This window comes from Acinonyx jubatus, chromosome B4, assembly GCF_027475565.1.
Source record: "Acinonyx jubatus isolate Ajub_Pintada_27869175 chromosome B4, VMU_Ajub_asm_v1.0, whole genome shotgun sequence".
NCBI lineage: Eukaryota > Metazoa > Chordata > Mammalia > Carnivora > Felidae > Acinonyx > Acinonyx jubatus.
In genome coordinates, this window is record NC_069387.1 from 42,902,598 (window position 1) to 42,927,991 (window position 25,394).

At 37.7% G+C, this 25,394-nt stretch overlaps 1 protein-coding gene across 2 annotated transcripts; it reads right to left on the reverse strand.

The window, feature by feature from the left end:
* Nucleotides 1–766: 766 nt before the first annotated feature.
* On the reverse strand, nt 767–15,019 carry KLRB1 (killer cell lectin like receptor B1). 2 transcript variants are annotated; one of them, XM_053225804.1, is made up of 6 exons: nt 14,628–15,019; nt 8,550–8,648; nt 7,812–7,886; nt 6,447–6,601; nt 5,969–6,084; nt 767–2,311 (listed from the first exon to the last, which is right to left on the reverse strand). In XM_053225804.1, exons 1-6 carry the CDS (start codon nt 14,710–14,712, stop codon nt 2,299–2,301), a joined length of 543 nt encoding a protein of 180 aa, XP_053081779.1. In that variant the 5' UTR covers nt 14,713–15,019; the 3' UTR covers nt 767–2,298. The 2 variants fall into 2 exon arrangements, with proteins under 2 accessions (XP_053081779.1, XP_014941619.1); XM_015086133.3 differs by having other exon boundaries at nt 767–2,367; nt 14,628–14,944.
* Between the last annotated feature and the right edge of the window lie 10,375 nt (nt 15,020–25,394).

Genomic DNA, 25,394 nt, shown 5'->3' on the forward strand with positions numbered 1-25,394 from the left:
TATTTTTAGTTTTTAGTTTTTTCCACCATGTTTTCCCATGAGACCTACTTTTTAACAGGTAAGGTGCCTAATGAAGAGAGCTGTGAAGTGAATAGGTAGGAAGGTCAAACCGAAGCAAATGGACTTCAAATCCAAGCACGTAACATAGAAAAGAAACAGAGGGAATCTCACTGGTTCAGCTTCAAGGTCAAGCTCCTACAACATAAACAGACTGTTACCGTGCCAGTCAGCTTAGCTCACTGTATCAAAAGGAGTCAGGGACTTCTCTTTTCTTCCCTCCATTGTTCTATCTTGGTACTTGTCCAACCCTAGCCAGGAGAGCAGTGGAACCAGCCTTACAAGCGTAAAAGCAGCACACGAAAAGACAGCAAAGGAGGAATGTAATTATATTTCAGAGGAGGAAAGAGAAATAAATGACAAATTGTGGGAGACAGAGAAGTTTGAGCAAAAATTCAGAAAGGAACTACCATTTGAGTTAAGCCTTCCACAACTGCTAGGGTTCTTCTAGATAAAGAATAAAGATGTTGCGTGAAAACAGCATCACACCCTTGCGGGACAACAGGTATGAAACTCCGTAATCCTAAAACAGCAGGAGGTGTCTGGAGACAGGCAAGGCGTCTGTGCCTGGAGCGTATGGGCTGCTTAGAGAAAATGTAGATGGCAGATCTTGAATGACACGGGATCTCTTTTGACGTGTTTTGGAGTCGCAGTCGGCTTATTGTCGACAAACACTGACTCAAATACCGTAACCAAAATTGTTCCTTAGACCTAATATTTCTTAATCTGCCTAGAATACGGTTAGACCTGCCTTCCTCAGGAAACTGCATCCTCACAGTCTGAGTCTCAGAGATGCTCTCTGGTATCGTCCAGCGATAAGCCTGTCTGATAATCTCATACTGCAATAGCAAAAGTCCAAGACGCCAAGTTCTTGGAGTCAGTTTTTTTTGTAAGAGTTTCTTATGGATGTGCACTTTTGGGGCACTTCTAACAGGTGTAGGAGAAGGAAGAGGCCCATGTTTGGAATGAATTCTGTTTTAACTGGATGCACTTAGCCTTATCCTGATTCACTTTAGAAGGTGGAACTGAATGTCACTCCAAGGGGTGGAAATGTATGTTGTCAGTTATGGAAACACTTTTTTTCTTGCAACACAGGTTTCTGTTCTTTGCAGGTCATTTCCTCAAGGGTGCCAAACATTTCATAGTCTCACTTTTATGTTACATCGTTTGTAATGACGCTCTTGTGTAGAATGTCTCCCTAAGTAATTTATTTCCCAAGTATCCGACACAAAATGAATTATGCTTCGGGGTTTGGATATATTCAAAATTTTATATTAACAAGTATTATAAATCATCATAAAAACAGAAATTGAAATATTTAGGTCATTATTACATGTATTTGAATTTGTGTAATTCAAATTGGCATTGAATGATCAAAGTAAGTAGATACCTATTTTTCAGACATTTTATTGTAAACCTCCTTACAGAATAAGTCCAGGATTATTATTGTTTGATCTCCATAGAAAATGTGGCATATTTTTAAAAAGTGAACACTCCCGACATTTATCTGAATAAATATTTCCCTTTTGATGAAAAAAATCACTATTTTCCACTAAATAATGAAAAATTTAATTACATATTTCCTACAGCTTGTGTGTGAGCCTAGAGAGAAGGGGACATAGAAGGAAAATAAAGAAGTAATGAGAAAATTAAAATAGGAAGAACACTGGAATGGCGGGAAGAGTTTAGGTCCCTTCCCAAGATCCTTTGGTCATGAGATTCTGATATCAGAGTCAAGAGAATGGACTTAGGCCAATGTTCTGGAACAATCCAGTTGTGTGATAATATGAAAAATCATAGACTATGAAATATCCACAGGACTTTAGAAATCTTTTACTGTAACTTTTCTAGAGGTGAGCTAAAGCATAGAGGGGATCAATGAAGGCCACATGTATAAGCCAAGACTGGAAACCAGTCAGCTGGTCTGGGCTTCTCTCCATGGAACGTCACTGTATCTTAAAATGATACTTGGTTTCCCTATGTATTTGCTTCCTCATTCATACAATGAGTAGGTTAGCCGTGAACTTCTGTAAGATTCACGACAGTTTTAGAATAGTCAGTATTGGTTCACTTTGTGCTTCTAGATATACATCGGGCCAGGTTAGCTGTATAGATGCAGAGACCTGTGATGGAAAGTAGAGAAATTGAGAGGGAATGCGTAGTCAAGAGCCCGAACACGCCTTATTTCTGACAGGTTGTAGTTCTTTCTGACAGATCCATTTATTGTCTGTGTCACAGTCCTCAGAAAAAATTCCTGTCGGTGAGACGTAAACACAGCTGTTTTTCTTATTATAACCAACAATACGTAATCTGTGGAGCAAACGAAAAGCGTCATTTAGTGCTTGGAATTTTCTCACATAATTCTCCTCATCCAACCAGCATCTCCTACAACTTTCAGGAAACAATGGGCTGCTAAATTATTGAGAATAGAGCAAGCGCACAGTCACAAACCTAATGGTGTAAACTTTTAATTTAAAGCTAATGATAAATCTCCGGCCCTTGCCAGTTTATCTTCACTGGAAAAGCATTCTCTACCAAGAAGCTTCAAACTAATATATACAAACAAACAAACAAACACCAAGCTTTGCAAACTGGGGCTCTCTTCTTATTCTTATTCTGTCCTTAATACATGTGAAAAGTTTCTTAACTTTACTGAGCTTCAGTTTTCTTAAACAGACAGGACAGGACCACCTGATATTTGGGGGAGGCATTGAGATAGCACATGTGAAGGTCTGACAATGCTTCAAGTGTGCGCTCAGTAAACATATTAAGTAGACAACAGGTGATGGACATGCAGGGTCTACAGAATTTGGATCGGCTTAGAAAAGAGGCTTAGCAGGGTGCCTGGGTGGCTCAGTCGGTTAAGCGTGTGACTTCGGCTCAGGTCACGATCTCACGGTCTGTGAGTTCGAGCCCTGCGTCGGGCTCTGTGCTGACAGCTCAGAGCCTGGAGCCCGTTTCAGATTCTGTGTCTCCCTCTCTCTCTGCCCCTCCCTGCTCATGCTCTGTCTCTCTCTGTCTCAAAAATAAATAAAAACATTTAAAAATATATAAAAAAAGAAGGAGGCTTAGTTTGTGTGGTATGTGACCAGGGCCAGAGGCTTCCATTTTTCCTCATTCCAAACAGAAATTGGTGGGTGTCTGCTTCAAAATGTCGTTGGTTCCAACACGCATGAGGCTTATGGAATGTATTGGGAATAGGCGGCACTACGGTGAGGTGCCAGGATGGGATGGTTCAAGACTCTCTTATCCAATGTTAAACAAAGAGGATAGGGGTCTGTCACAACTTTTCTTTGTTCCTTCACTGCATTTCCCCATGCAGCCCTTTCGGCCTGAGCAGCCAATCCGATTCCTTCCTAGTGTCTGACACCCTAGTCAACTTAGGAACTTCTCTCAACTGGGCTATTGTCAAAGTCCGCCATATTTTATCTCTTCTACCCATTTGATTCCTTCTTCCGCTTTACAAGATAACTTTTTAACGCTTAGATGGCCAAATCAAAGACTTTCTTTCCGAAAGATCGTCAATGGCTTCCTAGGCTTTTCTTAACCAGATCTCAGCCTACCTTATCTCATTTAATCCCTAAACGGTCCTGCAAAAACAATTACTATCACCCTCTATTTTTTTTTTTTTTTTACCTGAAAGCCAGGCTGACAGTTAAAATAAAAGCAGAATTTAATGAATACTCTTTCTACTACAACCTCATTCCTTCCAGGTTTACCTGATCACTGCCATATTTAATTAAAGCATAATTTTTATCTCAGAGTAAAATGGGATGTTCAGCTGAATTTAATCCATCCGCTTTACCTATATTTCCGCTCACGGACACTTCAGTGTTCTCCAATTTTGTTATAAACTTCACTAAAATAAACACACACACACTGATTTCCATTAACCCTAATTTGGGTATGAACAAAGAAAAATAAGTCAACATTAAATTTTCATTTATATGGGAATAAAGTACAGAGAGTAATCGCCAGAAAACATGTAAAAAATGAAGATAGATTTTTTTTTTTTTTGGAATTTGTGTGGTGTGTGTGTGATGTATGTGTGGAGTACGTGTGTTGTATACGTGTAGTCAGCGTATTTTGTGTGTGGCTTGTGTCATGTATGTGTGATGTGTGTTTGACGTGTGTGTGTTGTTTTTGGTGTGTGTGTGGTATACATGTGCGGTGTGAAAGCACATTTTATCCACCAGAAAGAGTAGGCTTGCCCTTTCATAAATTTATTCTACCTCTGAATACTTAGACTTTAAAATAATTTTTTTAAATTTTTTTTAATGTTTATTTATTTTTGACAGAGAGAGACAGAGCATGAGTGGGGGAGGGGCAGAGAGAGAGGGAGACACAGAATGTGAAGCAGGCTCCAGGCTCTGAGCTGTCGGCACAGAGCCCGACGTGGGGCTCGAACTCACAGACCGCGAGATTATGACCTGAGCCGAAGTCGGACGCTTAACCGACTGAGCCACCCAGGCGCCCCTAAAATAATTTTTTTGAAGAATCACCTTTAAAAAATATTTTAGAACATGTGTCAAACAGCATAAAAATTTGCTAATTAAGCCCACATATATTTCAATGTTTCACACTTTCCCTTATACGTTTACACTATAGTTTAGATAAACTTGGACTTGTTCCTGTGTTTTAAGTCTCATGTGTTTTCCTCATATTCCTCATGTTTTTTGAGTGATAAAAACGTTTTAACTATCATTTATAGAAATGTGATTGAAGTCTTCACAGACTCAAAAACTGGAACACAGGGGCGCCTGGGTGGCTCAGTCTGTTTAAGCGTCCGACTTCAGCTCAGGTCACGATCTCACAGTTTGTGGGTTCGAGCCCCGCGTCGGGCTCCGCGCTGACAGCTCGGGGCCTGGAGCCTGCTTCGGATTCTGTGTCTCCCTCTCTCTGCCCCTTCCCTGCTCATGCTCTGTGTCTCTCTCTCAAAAATAAATACACATTAAAATAAGTTAAAAAATAAAGCAACACAACATCGTCTCTTCTGAACAACTTATCAAAAGAAGTTCTTTACAGAAACATTATGTGAATGCATACTTTTGCTTCTGAGGAAAAAATTCTCTGCCTTTGTTACACAATTATCCATTAATTCTGTTAAAATATGTAATTTATTTGGGTAGTATCAACCCTCCTATTGAACCGATAATTTTCTTGGAGAGCTTACAGAAAAAATTACAATGAGACACCCAATAGAACATAGCTAATAGATCCCTTGTGGCCTATGCCATATTCATCGCATCCCCTCAAATAATTGTCTCCTTGGCACCTCTTGTTAAAATATACCGTTGACCTTTGAACATCATGGGTTTGAACCATATGCGTTCACTTCACATGGTCTTTTGATAAATACGGTGTGTTACTGTAAGTGTATTTTCTAGTTTTATGGTTTTCTTAATAACATTTTCTTTTCTCTAGCTTATTGCAAGAATACAGTGTAGAATAACTATAATGTATTTAAAATATATGTTAATCGACTGTTTACGTTATCGGTAAGGCTTTCCGGCCTGAGTTCCACACTCTTGATATTTACTTTTTTTTTTTTTAATTCACTGAAAAACACTACTTAAATAATTCTGCATGCTAAAAGCCTCCAGCTAGAGATGGTTTAATGCGATCCCCATCCCCCCCACCCCGACACCAAATTATCTATTCCTTGTTTCCTAAATCTCTGTTGTAGATAAAAATATATATATATTGCTCTAAAGGGCTGATGTCTTTTCCCATATGGGACTTTCAACCAACCAGCTTCAGAATCGTTCATCTTCTAAGTCTATTCTGGACATCTTGAAAATTTCTAAGCCAAATGGAAACCACAAAACTCAGTCTTTCATAACAATTTTACGTTCTCGAAATACAAAGCTGGTATAGCGTGAATATTCAAATTGGCTTATCGAATACTCACACGTTTGGATTTAAAAATGACCCATTTATCCACTTCCATTTCTTCTCTGATAATGTTAAATTTAATCCAATCCAAAACAGAAATTCTTTTTTAGGTATCAGGCTTTGTACGTGTCTCTATAAATAAAGCAAACAAAATGGCGGAATACTGAATCTGTGTGATCTATTCATGGTTTGCATTTTTCTACTCTTTCTCTAAAACTGAGTTCAAGTCTTACCTCATCTATGATGACTTTCCTAACTCCCCATCAGAGTTGATTATTCCTTCTTTGTGATATTACTCTATTTATATTGTTGCATTCATCAAATTACATTCAATTATTTCCTTATGTGTCTGTTTTGTCTCTCAGATTGTGAGCTTCTTGAAGTCAAAGTTGCTACTTGTATCTGCATAGCCCCTTTGGGCTGAACCCCAAAGGCCGTGGTAAGGTTAGAAAAAAGTGCTAAGTTCTATTAAGGTATCTTATTTAATTATTTACCAGTTCTTCTGGATCTTGAAAAAGCAGCAAACTGGATTCTTTTGTGGAACAGTCAGCTAGACTGTAGTTCCAAGTGTTGGAAGCGAGAGAAAAAAACAAGCATTTTTCTCGGAGTAGACGCCAATCTTTTGGGCACTTTAACAGATCTGGTTTCTCTGAAGTAAACAGAAAGATGAAATAAATAAGTGTTATAGTTCTCTCCTGTTTCCACCCACCACAACCAATCACACACGCACAAGTCATCATAAATGCACAAAAGTCTCTGATTATCATTGTGAGAACAATGAATGGATTGGCTATAATTCTGAGGTTTTTGACACTCTCCATTCTGATATCAAGAATTGGAAATCCATGACCAGTTGTAGGGGGCATAAATGCAATCATAGAGCGTTAGAATAGGAAAAGACCATTAAAATCATTTACGCAGCCACATCTTACTTTTTAAGGCACTGACAGAATACTTTAAGTGCACATAATCAGATGGTGTGAAGAGTCAAAACTATTGCTGAATTTTCTCAAGCTCATCAGTAGTGTTGATTCCACTACATATCCAACAATATCAAACTTATCGAAAAAGTTTTTACCTCAAACAACTTGTAAACTGCAAAGCAAATATAATTTATCACCCTAAATTGATGACCAGTACTATGGAAAATTTCCAATTGCCAAAGTATATACTTGCTTACTTAGTGCAATCTGTTGGGTAACATTTTCCAGAAGGATTTTCCAGGTTACTTAAAATTGATGCTCTGGGAGCATGTGCACCATCCACAATCATATTTTACTACAGTCATTCAACCACAGTGTCTTTATTAACGCACACTGCTTCGTGAAGCAAGATTAACCTCCTAGTAGTGAATATGATAAATATTTAGAAACTTATTTTATAATTCAGTTTTACTAATTAACTTCAGTTAAAAGTTAACTGTTTGACATGCTCACTAAAATCATCCACTATTTCACTTAGGTGCGTATATTACTTCTTAACTTGATATTTGGCCGTTAATTCTTGAATATTCTAGCAGCAACATCTGTGTTGGGGTGGAGTGTGTCAGGTAAGTGATTCACGATCACTGGCTTCAGAATACTTATTTTGTTTCCTCTAAGTGTGGAAGTGTGACCTAGTGGTTAAGATCATCGGCTCTGAGGTCAGGCCACAGGTACAATTTCCATTGTCACCTCTTACTTGATGTATGACCCTAAGTGAGTTGCTTAACCCTCCCATTCCCCAGGTTTGTCAAACATAAAGTCAGAAAGCTCATACTCTCTGAATATATGGGTTGTTAGGAGCCTTTACTAATGTAATGTATGGTATCGGTCAAATACGAGCTGTTATTTTTAGGAACTTCCAAGCTACAAAATTACCTGTTGTTTCATTCCTGTTCTCTTGAACATCCACACTGCTTTCTTCTATTGACAAGTTTTGTCTTAAGAATATTACTAGTAAATAAGGAGAAACCAGTAAAAAGATTAAATGCTGAATGTGGCAAAATGGATATGTTATTATCACTTCGGGAAACTATGTTATCTCAACCAGCTTGAATGTGGGTAGACTATAAAGGCAATAGCTATGTAGTAACAAAGGGTCTAGTTAGAACACAGCATATGTAAACAAACAAACAAGAAAAAACACCTAACAATGAACTTACATAGACGTTGTTACCTGTTATCTACTCTTAAGTTGTTTATACTCCTGACCAAGCTTTCTCATATTCGGGAGGAATATAATTATGCCTACCCGATGGGAGAGATTGCCTAGTGCAATCTGGAATATAATAGGTACTGAAGAAACTGTAAATAATGGAAAATTTAAATTATCTTTGTTATTGTCATGTCTTTATTAGAATGGTGATCTAATTTTAAGTTCTGGAGCACATCTGAAATACCTCATGAAGATGATCAGAACAATTAGGAACAGAAATCCAAAAGGCTGAAGTTTGCAGAGTAGATTTGGGCTGAGCATTGTTAAAAGCATTGTTTTGTAATTGTTTTTCTTTCATTGGTCTTTCGCTAAGTTTGGGGGTGGCCAAATTATTTGATACTCTAATATTTGTGATAGGAACAAAATATGTATTCTGAAGCAAATGATCTTGAATCACTTACCTGAAATACTCAACCCAATCACAGTCAAGGTAAGAAGAATAACCCCAGTACAACCAAGTTTCAGAGCCAACTGATGCCAAGGTGGACCTTGACAGATGTCTGAGAAGTTAAGAAAATACACTTAGTTAACTGGTTGGGTCCATCTGGAACAAAAAGCAAAGGTGGTTTGGGTCGCATATAGACAGATTCAAGTTGGGAGCTTGGGGCAGGAAAGAACGCTTATCAGCCATATTAGAGCTCCGCGAGATGGGTTCTCAGTCAGATCCACCTGAGATTTGGCTCATGAGTAAAACAGAAATATTTACGCTTGTCTTAGGTACAAAAGATTGGTGTAACAATCAAACGGGATAGATGTGAAAAGTTTTGAAAATTGCCAAGTGCTGTATGAAAATGAAGCACATGCCCTATTGTAGGAAGTAAGTCAAAGAATTTTGTCTAAAAAGGATGGACTTCATCCAGTCAAGATATGTTAGAATGAGTTCTATGGAGGCTCTGTTCTGTGCTAAGTATCATTTGAGGTTCTCGTGACACACAACAATTCTATTCTTAGACATGGATTCCTCTGCTTTATTGTTGTCTAAATCAATTATCTCCAACTTGAATCAGAGAAGAGTGTTTTATGAGGCTGCATATTATTTTAGTATTTCGATGAATATAACATAACATGAGCTTATGTCTACAACGTTGCATAGTCTAACAAAATATCAAATACATTTGTTTTTCTCTGCAATCATATCATTTACAGTATACTGTGTCTCATGTTTATCATGTTTATCACAAATTGTGATTATGGGGGAGCCTGGGTAGCTCAGTTGGTTGAGCATCTGACTCTTGATTTCTGCTCAGGTCATGGTGTCATAGTTTGTGAGATCGAGCCCTGCATTGGGCTCTGTGCTGACAGCATGGAGCCTACTTGGGATTCTCTCTCTCCCTCTCTCTCTGCCCTTCCTTTGTTTGCAAGCACACATGCTCTTGCTCCCTCTCTCTCTCACAAAATAAATAAACATTAAAAAAAGAAATTGTGATTATATTAATTAATGAAATGGAAGCATAAATTAATCATAAGTTTATCAATATATTTTGTTCTAGACATCTTTAAAACTATAAATTTCATGGGGAAAAATAATGAGAGTATTTTTTAAAATTTTTTAATGTTCATTTATTTTTAAGAGAGAGAGAGAGAGAGAGACAGAGTGTGAGTGGGGAGGGTCAGAGAAAGAGAGAGGGAGAGAGAGAGAATCCCAAGCAGGCTCCACACTGTTAGCACAGAGCTCGACATGGGCCTCGAGCTCACGAATCGCAAGATCATGATGTGAGCCAAAGTCGAATGCTGAACTGACTGAGCTACCCAGGTGCCCCTGAGAGTAATGTTCTAATAAAAAAACTTGCAAGGAAACACCAGCTCAGATTCCAAAATTGAATCAGTTCTGATAGGAATTAGTCTAGTAATTCCTACCTTAGTTACTCCACTTGAAATTGTGTTTGGGTAATGCCTATATCTCTGACTTAATTATAAGACCCCTTTTGCTCTCATTTGGTTTGTAACACACACACACACACATACACACATGCACATATACACACATATATAACACATATATGTAATATAGCCATAACATGTATATATATATATACATATATATACACACACACACATATATATAATATAGCTGTAAGATATATTACAAGTTGTTTTCTAAATTATATTATTAGAGCAGAGGGCTTTTACAAGTAAAGGTTTTTTAATTTATCTAAAGCTCTGGATTTATTTATATTATCTATTCTTTTTATATTTTTTCTAATATTTCTCTATATAGACATTTATTTGTTTTGAGTCAGTTGTTAAGAATATTAGTACCAGGTTTGTTAAAATGCTATCTTTTATTCTTCTTAAATGTTCCAGAGTGACTTACAAGTCCATTTGCACTTTGTTTTTTTACACTGTCCCTGGCAATAATTTTGTGCAACCCAATTTGCAGAAAACTACTAATGGTCCCCTTAGTTAGTATGTTGACATTCATATCTTAGCTCTTTCTAAAATGTTCCCCAGTAGATGGAATTTAGAATAGCTAATGTGATCAAAGATTATGGGAAGAAACAGATGATCGGTAAGATTCAAGGTAGTGACACATAGATTATCACCTATGAGTAAGCACCCAGAGGAGACTCCTAAACTCTGGGCATACATCTGGATCTGAGAACACCAAACTTGATTCACATTGACCTAGAACTTCTAATGAAAACCATTGTGATACAGAATGGCTAAATGCAGTCAATGAACCTAAGACTGGCCCTAAAATATCACTCCTTCCGGTTCTAGATATGTATATTATTTTACCTTTATGTCTCTTTCCTTCCTCGTCCTTTTTTCCCTTGAAACTTTGCAAAATGGAGACATATAGTGACTATTTTAATATTTATTATGGAAGCACAGCAGTGGTTAGAAGCAGAGGCTTTCAAATCTAGCACATCTGTATTTGAGCATGTTGCTTTGGGCAAGGTATTCTAGCTTCATAAGTGACAAATTTCCTCATTTATAAGATGTAGACTAATATCTACTTCGTAAGGTTTTTGAAAGGACTATATGAGACAATTCTTCTAAAATGCTATGCATAGTATCTGGCACATAGTAATTATTCAATAAATATTATGTTATTTTTCTTTTAATCTTTTTTAAAAACTACAAATATTCCTCAATTTATTCCTTATGTATATTCCTTGCATCCCCATAAACCCAGTGAAAGTTGAAAAGATAGTCATTTGAAAATAGCTTTACTATCCCTAACCTATTGAGCATCATAGCTTAGCCTACCCTATCTTAAAAGGGCTCAGAATAATTACATTAGCCTAATCTTGGGCAAAATCATCTAACACAAAGCTTATTTTAGAATAAAGTATTGAAAATCTCATAATTTAGGGAATAGTGTACTGAAAGTGAAAAGCTGAATGGTTGCATGGGAACAGGATGACTGTATTGGCTGTGACCTTCATGATGGTGTGGCTGATGGGGACCTGTGGTTGCCACTGCCCCGCATCACGCAATAAGATTGTGCCACTCCTTGCTAGCCAGGGAAGAGATTGAATTCAAAATTCAAAGTATGGTTTCTATTGAAAGTGTGTTGCTTTCACAATTGGAAATTGTGAAAAATTTCCAATGCTTTCACATTGGAAAGTCCAAAAATTGCAAGCTGAATCTTAGTAAGTAGGGGACCATCTGTATAGCTCAAAGGCAATTTGGAGTGACTTTTTTTTGAGAGAGAAAGGGAGAGCACACGCCTGGGAGAGGGGCAGAGAGAGAGAGAGAGAGAGAGAGAGAGAGAGAGAGAATCTTAAGTAGGCTCCATGCTCAGCACAAAGCCCAACATGGGGCTCAATCCCATGACCCTGTGGTCATCCCTGAGACAAAATCAAGAGTTGGATGCTTAACTGACTGAGCCACCCAGGCGTGCCTGGAGTGACTTAAAGATACTTCTTCATTCTTAATAAAACTTAAGGAATTGAATGGAAGGTCCTGTGCTTGGGATGCTCTTCTGTATTAAGTCCTTCTGCTGCACTATATGAGATTGAAATTAATGGAGTTACGATAACAAGTTGAAGAGGCCAAGTAAACCTTAGTTATTGGGAAATACCCACTCTGGGCTACTCTTTGGGTGTAAACAATATATTAAACCATTCTACTCCATTGCTCGAAACCTTTCAATGGCTTTCTATGGAAATTTGAATGTGGACAAGTCTATAAAGTGGTCTGCAGATCCCTATTCAATCTGGCTTCGAATGACCTCTCTAACTTCATCTCCTGTGGCTCTCCATATATACATGCTGATATTTCACCCTAATCTGCGTGCTCTCCTACAGTATGACAGGTAAGTTCTGATGTCAGGGAGGTTGCACTTGTGTGTCCAGCTTCCTAAAAGACTCTTCTCCCAGAAAGCATGACTTTGTCCCACAAGTCTTGACAGGTCTTGACTCAAGTGTCTTCTTATCATCACCTCCTGTAAATATTCTATTTGATACAGTACCCCCCACCAAACTAAATTCTACTTCTATTTTTTTATCTTCTCAATTTCACTCAATATCACGTGATCTTTTGAGGCATCTGGGTGGCTCAGTTGGTTAAACGTCCCATTCGGCTCAGGTCACGGTCTCGCAGTTTGTGAGTTGAAGCCCCACGTCAGGCTCTGTGCTGTCAGCTTGGACCCTGGAGCCCACTTCAGATTCTGTGTGTCTCTCTCTGCCCCTTCGCTGCTTGTTCTGTCTCTCTCAAAAATAAATAAACATTTAAAAAAAATGTTTTAAATATCACATGATCTTTTTACATATACTCAGTTATTTGTTTATTATGTCTCTTATAGTAGTATAATTGCAGTAAAGGAAAATATTTTTTCTCTATTTTGTTCCCTGCTGTAGCTTCAAAACCAATAGTTTATTTTTGAATGAACAAACAATGTCTACAGGCATTTTGCAAACACCTTACTTACTTTTCTAAGGAACCAAACCATTGGCTGTAACAAAATAGGTCACAGCTCACATCTCTGTCTAGCTCGCTGACTCCTTTTGGTGTGTTCACTGTTTAACAGTTACCACAGCCTGAAGAGTTTAGCCAAGGAGCTCAGCAGTGGTTTTGCAATAATTGTAATATCAGATCAGTGTTTTTAAATTACACGTTTTGTTGGCCTTATTCTACTTTGTTTCAGATTTCCTTTCACGATGGTGAAATAGGACAAAAATATGATCAGACTGGACAAATTTTCTGGACGCACTGATTTGGGGTCATAGTAATTTTTGAGGAAAATCTCACTGCCTTTCTCTGTATTCACTTTAGGTCATCCCTTTTAAACACCAGCCACCTCCCTCTCCACCTTTGCTAGATCTGAATAGGGTAAGAGAAAGTCTCATTATTTCCCTAAAAAATAACTGTGGCCACACCAAACCCTGACTGTAGTTATCAAGATCCTCCAATTCCCCTTAACCCCCATAATGAAGAGTATAGTGAAACTTATTTGGTAACCCTAAGCCTTTTTTCCCAATTTAGAACATTGATAATTTAGTAGTTTCAAACCTATGCCAAATCATCTTAAAAGGCTATAGCCCAATGTTTAGCACAATATGAAATGAATATCAGGTTGGATAAAAATCCCAGTAGTACATTTGGTTAGATTTCAGAACGTCATGATAATTCTGTGCATATTTTCTGCCTAGTTTCTGGTCTTTTTTCATCCATTTCCAGGCTATTGGCATCCGTCACCTATTACCTCACATGACCATTTCCCATTTTTTTTTTTTTCCCACTGAAAATACTAATTCCTCTGACACAGAAAAGTGCTGATTCCAACAAGTGTCAAATAGGTTATTTTAATGATATTCTCCAGTGTCTCATGGCTTATCTCCGTCGAAACCAGGATACATTTCAAGCATCAAGTTTCAAAGTTAGAAACTATCAGATTATAATTACGTTGAAGTCTTTGATCTTGAATATGATACTCTTCTAGAAAAATTTTTCTCCTTCTCTTTGGATAGCGAAGGATATTAATCATTGCACTTATACTTCATATTGGGGGGCAAAACACTATGGGAGGGAATGCAGTAAAACTTAGCATTAGTATTTTGGGATATGGGATTTGGAATAAGGTATGTTACCATGATAGGAAGTCTCTAAAATATTACTTTGTTCATACGTGTAAAATATTTCTTCCTGGTTTTTAACCAAGGCTCAGGAATAGGAGTGATGTTCACTCTTCACACTAATATCTTGATAAAAAAAGAAATCTACAAGGTGTGTGCTTTTCGTCACAGTTACTGTTACCTACAGGTAAGATATGCTATACCATATATATATATGTGTGTGTGTGTGTATATATATATATATATATATCCTATATATCTATATATCCTATATATCCATATATATATATATATATATGGTGTATATATATCCTATCCTATATATGTATATATCCTATATATCCTATATATATAGGACTGCTGCTTATCCTCAGAGCTGTGATTTAAAACCATCAATATAAGAGAAAAATCTAACTCTGAAAGACAAATGCCAAATGGAAAACAAAAGGCACTTACCCTGAGGAAGAGATGGGGGTGATGAACTTTCCAGGCAAGGACCCCTGGATAAGTTTAAATCAGCATATGTCACTTGTCTGTCCATTGCAAGCAGGAGAACGTGGCACAAAACTTGTGGGTAAGGACAGACTCCAAGTGCTATGAGTCAAGATCAGCGAAAGGAAGTGCCCAGTCTGAAATGCTTTTTTGTTTCTTTTGTATCTCCTCCCACCTACACTTTTAGCTGTGGGGTTTCTCCGTAAATTAGTGAGACAATCCACTTACTGAGTTTCCAATATACTTAGATATGTAACGTCTACTTTGCTAGTTAACTGGTCAGCTGTTTGACAAAATTTGGGGAAGATCTTCTTGTTGTTGTTCTAATCCTCCCTTTTGAGTATCTTTCTCCAGGTCAGGACCGACATGAGACAAATGAGACATTCATCTAGGGTGCAAATTTAAGGGACTCTCCAAAAAGATTCAGTAATCAAGAGAAATAATATTTAATGCAATGTTGTAAAAAGTAAACATTTATGCAAAAAATGGCAGGATGCGTTTCAAAAGTTCTAAATTCTTTGTGAAATATTTGTGCTGTAGATCAAGCTACGAAATATGAAAAATGGCATTGTAAATGTGGACATGGCCCCTTAATAACATAATTTAAAAAAGCAAATAGCTAAAGATCCATAGACCATGCTTAGCTTAGTTCTAAAGGCACTCGTGACTATAACAGAGTCTCCACATAAGTACAAAATTGAAATCTACCAGAATTATAGAAAGTAGAGGCCTTGAGTCTGTAGAATTTCCTTTTTTTCAAAGATTTTCAGGCATAGAACCTTAGAGCAGGATCTTAGATGCCACCACATCTGACATTCCCACATTGCAAATGATACGAGAGAAAACCAGGGATTTCCTCAAAGTCACTTGCTGTAATCAGAGCAGAATTGTACCAAATGCTCAGAATCACTGAACACTGGAAGTGGTCTCCCGGCTTTGATTCCCCAGAAGGAGGAAGTGGCTATTCATAGAAGACAAGTTTTCATTCTGTTCCTGTTATAGAGACACACGCTTATTCTTTAAATGCTACGGATACTTACGAAAAAAGTAAGCATGTGTGAGAATTGAAAAGAAAGCATATGACATTTACAATCTATGCATCTTTAAGTGGATGGTGGGAAAAATAAAAAAGGTTGCTGTTTTTAGAAACATGAAAAATATATTTTCCTGTATTATAAAAATATATCCAGCATGATTGATGGTAATATTCTGAATTTAAAAAATTTCTAAGCTATTTCTTTTTATTTCCTTGTGAGAGTTTAATTTTTAGAGTGATGCACCAATGGTTATCCACCAATATGTAGAAGGTGGATATTTCACCTTCCCCCAAAATTCTGAGTCTTGAGTATAATATATCGAATCACTAAAACAAGCTTAGGTTGATAATACCATTCATTATATGCTCTCTTCAGTGATTCAATGACAATGTTCCTTGAGTATCTGACTATTTGGTAACTAGCAGTCGCTTTATTTGTGCTATGATATTTGGTTTTGTCACATACCTCATCTAAATCTTTAAAGTAAACATAATCTACCAGAATTATGGAAGGGTATACTGGGTCACCTATATAGAATACTGTTTCTCAAATTTTAGTGTCTATATAGGGACCACCCGAAAACTTGCTAATATTGTAGAATCTTGCCAAATGTATTCTTCCTCTCCTAAGACACAGTTAGGCTAAGGTGGGGGATGTGCTAAAAAAAAATCATCCCAGATTAATGACGTGGTTCATGAACCACACACAAAGAATCATGTAGCAAGTGAAAAGTGTGAGGATATTTGAGAAAGATCAACAGAGTGAACAGAAGTCTGATAATTCAGGGGATTGAAATCATGGTTTGGCATACTAGAGTTTCATTTAAATGAAGCATGACTGTGACTTTTGGAATCCACAGTAGCCAAATGAAAACTAATTTATTTGAGTGCTCCCTTCAAAGACATTTCCCTTCAAGCAAAACTTGTAGAAGTCTTGTGGGCTACGAAAGAATAAACTGGCTAGAACTAGAAACAAAAAAAAAGTCTTTAGTTGTCCACACTACATATGCAACACATTGATGTTTCATTTTGTTTGCTACAGCTGTCTTCACAATCATCTATCACAAAAGACTTTTATTGTGCAACCGCTATTGTATACATAAAAAATAAAACCTTCATCTGAATTCATACCTGCAGAATGCTTTTAGTTATGTTCATCTAATTACACTTGGCACTTTTGCAAAAAGTTTATCAGAATTTAGGAATATACTGTCATATATATATATATATATATATATATATATATATATGTTATATGTAGTATACACACACACATACAGAGATAGGCACACACTTCATATGTATGATGTTAAAACTGAATATTTCAGACAATGAGTGATTACAAGTAACTCTGAACTTGAGAATTTGCAACAGTAGCAATGATATTGAATAGCTCAAAAACGTAGATTTTTTTTTTTTTTTTTTTACTATATGGCCTGTTTTGACATTGAGCTTTCCTAGGTTAATAGTGGGAGTTGGGGTGGACAGGAATACTTTTAAATATGAAGAAGTATAGTAGAGGCCAGAATATGGCTAGGAAATGGAGAAAAGAGTGATAAAAGCATAATTCGGTACAAGAAGGTGAAAACACAAAAGGCAGTAAGTGGTAACCATGAGATAAGAGAAACCACTCTAGGGGCGCCACCCAGGCGAGGTCACGATCTCGCGGTCCGTGGGTTCTAGCCCCACGTCAGGCGCTGGGCTGATGGCTCAGAGCCTGGAGCCTGTTTCCGATTCTGTGTCTCCCTCTCTCTCTGCCCCTCCCCCGTTCATGCTCTGTCTCTCTCTGTTCCAAAAAAATAAATAAATAAATAAATAAATAAATAAATAAACGTTGAAAAAAAAAAGAGAAACCACTCTAGGCTTAAAATATAAAAGAAAATGGTGACTTCAGTAAGATGGCAGGCTAGGAAGCTACAGGCTCATCTTCTTCCACTGAATTAACAACAATGTGTGGACAAGAATACCTCAGTAAGAACTCCAGAGATGAGCTGAGAAGCCGCAGCACCCAGGGCATTGTAAAATTAAGAAGAGATTCCAACAAAAGGGGTATGATAGCTCCCAGCATTTGATACACTCATTAGTGCCCTTACTCCTACACAGCATATTGTGGAGATATCATGAGGAAATCCCATGTAGTTTCTTTCATGATGGGGGAAAAAAAGAGTGGCTCATACATCCAACATTCCAGGTTGTTTGAGGACTACTTAAGGGACTGGTTTTTGTCTTGCTTAAGGCAGAGTGCTTAGGGGACCAGGTCAACTTTAGAAGCCACTGAAAACTGATGTGAGCAGCAAGCAGAGCTGCAGTACTGCAGGTAGACGTGGGAAAAAAAGAAAATGAAGAAAATTCTTACGTTTACAAAAGCATCAAAAGGTAGAAAATATTGAGGAATAAACTTAATTCAGAAAATGAAAAGCTCGAACACTGAAAACTACAAAACATTGCTGAAAGAAATTAAATAATACATCAATAAATGGAATGATATCCCATGTTCATGGGTTGGACGATTTAATATTATTAAAATGTGCATACTGCACATTTAACTCAGATTAAATGCAATTCCTATCAAAATTCCAGTAACACTTTTTACTCAGAATATAAAGAAATCATCCTAAAATTCACATGGAATCCCTAAGAACTTCAAATAAATCAATCTTGAAAAAGAAGAACAAAGTTGGAGAACTTATACCTTCTGATTTCAGAACATATCACAAAGCTACAGTAATAAAAACAGTGTGAAATTGGTATAAAGACAGGCAAATAAACAAATAAAAACGAATAAGAACCAGAAGTAACTCCATGTTTTTGGCCATATTATCTTCAACAAGGGTGCCAACACTACTTAATGGGGAGAGTCTCTTCAGTAAATGATGTTGGGAAGTATCTGCCAACATGCAAAAGAACAAAGTTGGAATTTTATCTTACATTATATATAAAAATTAACTCAAAATGCATTAACAACGTAAATGTAATACCTAAAATTATGAAACTTCTAGAAGAAAACATACAGGAAAATCTTAATAACATTGAACTTGACAATTATTTATTGTATATGATACTCAAAAAAAAAAAGGCAACTAAAGCACAGATAGACAAATGGGCACTACATTAAACTTTAAGTCTTTCGTGCATCAAAGGACACAATCAACAGAGTGAAAAATCAACTTACAGAATAGGAGAAAATGTTTGCAAATCATATTTAATAAGGGATTAATATGCAGAATATATAAAGAATTTCTATGACTCATCTATAATAACAACAAAAAGATCAAAGAGTCTGATTAAAAAAATGAGCAAAAAACTTGAATAGACATTTCTCCAAGATGACGTAAAAATGGCCAATGAGCATATAAAAAAGATGATCAACATCACTAATCATCTTGACAAATGAAAACCATACTACTTGGTGTGAAATATCACCTCACGCCCAGTTAGTATGGTCATTACAAAAATATATATTACAAGTGTTGACAAGAATGTGGAGAAATTAGAATGCTTGTATATTGTTGCTGGAATAGTAAAATAGTGCAACTGCTAAGTAAAATAAGATAGAGTTCCTTAAAAGTTTGTTTGTTTGCTTGTTTATTTATTTACTTATTTATAATATAATTTATTGTTAGGTTAGCTAACATACAGTGTATACAGTGTGCTCTTGGTTTTGGGGTTACATTCCCATGATTCATCGCTTACATACAGCAGCCAGTGCTCATCCCAAGTGCCCTCCTCAATGCCCATCACCCATTTTCCCCTCTCCCCTACCCCCAAATCAACCCTCAGTTTGTTTTCTGTGTTTAAGAGTCTCTTATGGGTTTGCCTCACTCTCTGAATCTTTTTTTCCCCTTTGTATCCCCCATGGTTTTCTGTTAAGTTTCTCAAGTTCCACATATGAACAAAAACATGTGATATTGGTCTTTCTCTGACTGATTTATTTCACTTAGCACAATACCTTCCCGTTCCATCTGTGGTGTTGTAAATGGCAAGATTCCATTCTTTCTCATAGCCAAGTAGCATTCCATTGTATATATAAACCACATCTTCTTTATCCATTCATCAGTTGATGGACATTTGGGCTCTTTCCATAATCTGGCTACTGTCAAAAGTGCTGCTATGAACATTGGGGTTCATGTGCCCCTATGCGTCAGCACTCCTGTATCCTCTGATAAATTCCTAGCAGTGCTATTTCTGGGTTGTAGAGTAATTTTATTTTTAATTTTTTAAGGAACCTCCATACTGTTTCCCAGAGAGGCTGCACCAGTTTGCATTCCCACGAAGGTCTATTCATGTCTTCTGCCTATTTATTCACTGGGTTATTTGTTTTTCAGGTGTTGAGTTTGGTAAGTTCTGTATATACTTTGGATGCTAACCCTTTATCTGATATTTCACTTGCAATTATCTTTTCCCATTCTTTCAGTTGCCTTTTAGTTTTGTTGATTGTTTCTTTTGCAATGCAGAAGCTTTTTATCCTGATGAGCTCCAAATAGTTCATTTTGCTTTTATTTTCCTTGCCTTTGGAGACGTGTCAAGAAAGAAGTTGTTGAGGCTGAGGTCAAACAGGTTGTTGCCTGTTTTCTCCACTAGGGTTTTGATGGTTTCCTGTCTCACATGTCTTTCATCCATTTTGAGTTATTTTTGTGTATGGTGTAAGAAAGGTGTCCAGTTTCATTCTTCTGCATGTTGCTGTCCCAACCTCCCAACACCATTTGCCAAAGAGACTGTCTTTTTTCCATTGGATACTCTCTCCTGCTTTGTCAAAGATTAGTTGGCCATACCTCTGTGGGTCCATTTCTGGGTTCTCTATTCTATTCCATTGGTCTGTGTGTCTGTTCGTGTGCCAATAGCATACTGTCTTGGTGATTACAGCTTCGTAGTAGAGGCTAAAGTCCAGGATTGTGATGCCTCCCACTTTGGTTTTCTTTTTCAACATAACTTTGGCTATTCGGGGTCTTTTGTGGTTCCATACACATTTTAGGATTGTTTGTTCTAGCTCTGAGAAGAACGCTGGTGCAATTTGGATTGGGATTGCATTGAATGTGTAGATTGCTTTGGTAGTATTGACATTTTAACGCTATTTGTGCTTCCAATCCATGAACACGGAATGTTTTTCCATTTCTTTGCGTCTTCTTCAATTTCTTTCATTAAGTTTTCTATAGTGTTCAGCATATAGATCTTCTACATCATTGCTTAGGTTTATTCCTAGGTATCTCATGGTTCTTGGTGCAATTGTAAATGGGATCGATTTCTTGATTGCTCTTTGTGCTGCTTCATTAATTGTGTATAGAAATGCAACTGACTTCTGTACATTGCTTTTGTATCCTTCAACTTTGCTGAATTCATGTATCGGTCCTAGCAGCTTTTTGGTGGAGTCTTTTGGGTTTTCCATGTAGAGTATCATGTCATCTGTGGAAAGTGAAAGTTTGACTTCTTCTTTGCCAAACTGGATGCATTTTATTTCATTTTGTTGTCTGATTGCTGAGGCTAGGACTTTCCAAAACTATGTTAAACAAGGGTGGTGACAGTGCACATCCCTGTCGTGTTCCTAATCTCAAGGAAAAGGTCTCAGTTTTTCCCGATTGAAGATGATATGAGCTGTGGGCTTTTCCTATATGGCTATTATGATGTAAGGTATGTTCCTTCTATCGCGACTTTTGTTTTTTTAGTAAGAAAGGATTCTATGTTTTGTCAAATGCTTTTTTTTGCATCTATTGACAGGATCCTATGGTTCTTATCCTCTCTTCTATTAAAGTGTTGTATCGCATTGATTGATTTGCAAATATGGAACCAGTCCTGCAGCCCAAGAATGAATCCCGCTTCATCATGTGAAAAATTCTTTTATTATGCTGTTGAATTTGATTTCCTAGTATCTTGTTGAGAATTTCTGCATCCATGTTCATCAGTGATATTGGGCTGTAATTCTCCTTTTTTATGGGGTCTCTATCTGGTTTGGGAATCAAGGTAATGCTGGTTTCATAGAATGAGCCCAGAAGCTTTCCTTCCATTTCTATTTTTGGAAGAGCTCAAGAAGGATAGGTATGAACTCTGCTTTAAATGTCTGGTAGGATTCCCCTGGGAAGCCATCTGGCCCGGGACTCTTATTTGTTGGGAGATTTTTGCTCCGTCATTCAATTTCTTCACTTGGTCTGTTATGGGTTATGGGTCTGTTCAAATTTTCTATTTCTTGCCATTTGAGTTTTGGGAGTGTGTAGGTGTGTAGGAATTTGTCCATTTCTTCCAGGTTGTCCAGTTTGTTGGCATATAATTTTTCATAGGATTCTCTAATCACTGTTTGTATTTCTGTGGTGCTGGTTGTGATCTCTCCTCTGTCATTCATGATTTTATCTATTTGGGTTCTCTCTCTTTTCCCAGACTTCATAGAAGTCTGGCTAGGGGGTTATCAGTTTTTTTATTTTTTCAAAAAGAAAAACCAGCTGTTACAGTCATTGATTTGTTCTCATGGTCTTTTTTATTAATCTATATTGTTTATTTCTGCTCTAATCGTTATTATTTCTCTTCTTCTGCAGGCTTTGGGGTTTCTTTGCTGTTCTGCTGCTAGTTCCTTTAGGTGTGTGGTTAAGTTTTGTATTTGGGATTTTTCTTGTTTCTTGAGCTAGGCCTGGATTGCAATGCATTTTCCTTTGAGGACTGTCTTTGCTGCACCCCAAAGGGTTTGGACTGTTGTGTTTTCATTTCATTTGCTTCCATATATGTTAAACTTTCTTCTTTAATTGCCTTTTGGCCCATTCATTCTTTAGTAAGATGTTCTTTAACCTCCATGCATTTGGAGGCCTTCCAAATTTTTCCTTGTGATTGGTTTCAAGTTTCATAGCATTATGATCTGGTATGCATGGTATGATCTCAATTCTTTTATATTTATTGAGAGCTGTTTTGTGATCCAGTTTGTGATCTGTCTTGGAGAATGTTCCATGTGCACTCTAGAGGAATGTGGATTCTGTTTCTTTTCTTTTCTTTTCTTTTTTTTATTTTAACGTTTATTTATTTTTGAGACAGAGAGAGACAGAGCATGAACAGGGGAGGGTCAGAGAGAGAGGGAGACACAGAATCTGAAACAGGCTCCAGGCTCTGAGCTGTCAGCACAGAGCCCGACGCAGGGCTTGAACTCACGGACCGCGAGATCATGACCTGAGCTGGAGTCGGACACTTAACTGACTGAGCCACCCAGGGGCCCCGTGATTCCGTTTCTTTTAGATGAAAAGTTCTGAACGTATGTGTCAAATTTTCGGTCTAATCCATTATTTCTTTATTGATTTTCTGCCTGGATGATCTGTCAGTTTCTGTGAGTGGAGTATTCAAGTTCTTAAAGTTATTAAAGTCTTTCACGTTGGGGACATAAACATTTATAATTGTTAGCTCTTCTTGATGGATAGACCCTGTAATTATGATATAATGCCCTTCTTCATCTCTTGTTACAGTCTTTAGTTTAAAATCTAGCTTATCTGATATAAGTGTGGCTACTCCAGCTTTCTTTGACTTCCAGTAGCATGATAGATTGTTCTCTATCCCCTTACTTCCAATCTGAAGGTGTCCTCGGGTCTAAAATGAGTCTCTAGTAGACAACATGTAGATGGATCTTATTTTTTATTTTTTTTTATCCATTCTGATACCCTATGTCTTTTGATTGAAGTGTTTAGTACATTTACATTCTGAGTGATTATTGAAATATGGATTTAGTGTCATTGTGTTATCTGCAGGTTTCATGCTTGTGGTGATGTCTCTGGTCCTTGGTAGTCTTTGCAGCATTCCACACACCGAGTCCCCCTTAGGATCTCTTGCAAGCTGGTTTAGTGGTCATGAACTCCTTTAGTTTTTGCTTGTCTGGGAAAGCCTTTATCTCTCCTTCTATTCTGAATGACACCCTTGATGGATAAAGGATTCTTGGCTGCATATTTTTTTCCTATTCAGCACACTGACTATTTCCTACCCCTTCCTTCTAGCCTGCCAAATTTCAGTGGACAGGTCTGCTAGTAGCCTTATGTGTCTACCCTTGTAGGTTGAGGCCTGTTTGTCCCTACCTGCTTTTAGAATTCTCTCTTTATCTTGGTATTTGCCAGTTTCACTATGATATGCCATGGAGAAGGCCTATTCTTGTTCATCTGAAGGGAGTTCTCTATGCCTCCTGACTTGGATGTCTGCTTCCTTCCCCAGATTAGGGAAGTTGTTAGCTTTAATTTGATAAGAATTTCAAGTAACCTTTCTGCCCCTTTCTCTCTCTTCTTCTTCTTCTGAAACTCCTATGACACAAAAACTCCTATGATACTCTCTAATTCTCCCCTCGTGGTTTAGTATTTTCTTATCTCGTTTTTTCTCAGCTTCATCATTTTCCATAATTTTATCCTCTCTTTCACTTATTCTCCCCTCTGCCTTCTCCATCCTTGCTGTCACTGCAAGTAGTTTATTTTGCATCTCCTTTGCAGCATTTCTTAATTTGTCGTGACTGTCTCTTAGTGCCTTGATCTCTGTAGCAATACATTCTCTGATGTCTTCTGTGCTTTTTTCAAGCCCAGCTATTAATCTTGTAACTATTATTATACATTCTCGATCAAATATATTGTTCATATCTGTTCTGAGTAATTCTCTTGCTGTCATTTCTTCCTGTAATTTCTTTTGAGGAAAGTTCTTCTGTTTTGTCATTTTGGCTAGTTTTCTGTCCCTTATGTGTTTTAATAGCTTATTATGTGTCCTGCTGCTGTGAGCACTATTATATTAAAAGGGGTCATACACTTCCCAGGGCCTGGCTCTTCAGGAGGTGTTTTTGGAGTATGTTGCATGCTCTCTCTTTTTGTGACTATGGTTGATTTATCTCCCTATTCATAGTGGTGATTTGGATCTTCCATCAAGCGTGCTTTGATTTGTTCATTGAAGTACCCTGGAAAAAAAATTAAAAAGTGGGGGGAGGTGGCAGAAAAAGCCTTATCCCCTACAAAGAGAGAAATTACAGGGGTGGGGAAAGAGAGAAGAGGAAAAAACATATTGACCAGGCAGAGAATTAGAGGAACTATATGGCTTAATCCAGAGAGAGAGGAAAATAAAGAAGGAGACACAGAAGTGGTGCAAAACAATAGATCAAAAGTGTCTGCTTAAACAAACCACAACTAGAATAGAGAAGGGAAGAAACAAGAGGAAGAAAAGGAAATATATACATATATATATAAAGAATTGACCGAGAGTCAAATCAGAAAATGCAAAACCATTGGACCAATATCTGATGGTGACTTTGAACAAGTGGCTGCACTGGTCTGGAGGAGGGGCCGTCTGGCTGGGTGAGGGTCAGTCTTGCTCCATTAGATATGCAGTTACCAGGAGGGGCGTAGGGCGTGGTTTGTGTAGGTTGGCCCCGCCTCCACTGTGGACCCTCTGTCCCATTCCCTGAAGCCCCACTTTGTTGGTGATGGGGAGAAAAATCGTGACACCCCCGTTCTCCTCCCCTGACCGGGTGTCCCAGACCACTCTGTTCAGGCCGTCCTCACAGTGCCGCGTGGGCATGAATCAGGCCATTTATCCTGCTCCACAGTCTCCCATGCCTCCCAGGTGCTTGGTGGGATTGCTAAACCCCAGTGTCTTAAAGGATCCTGATCTGTGTGCCCCTGTTCCAGGGTAGTGCCACTCCACCCAGCAAGCTGACAAAGGGCCTCTGGCTAGTGGGCTGGTGAGTGGCTACATGTTTTTTCCCCAGATCA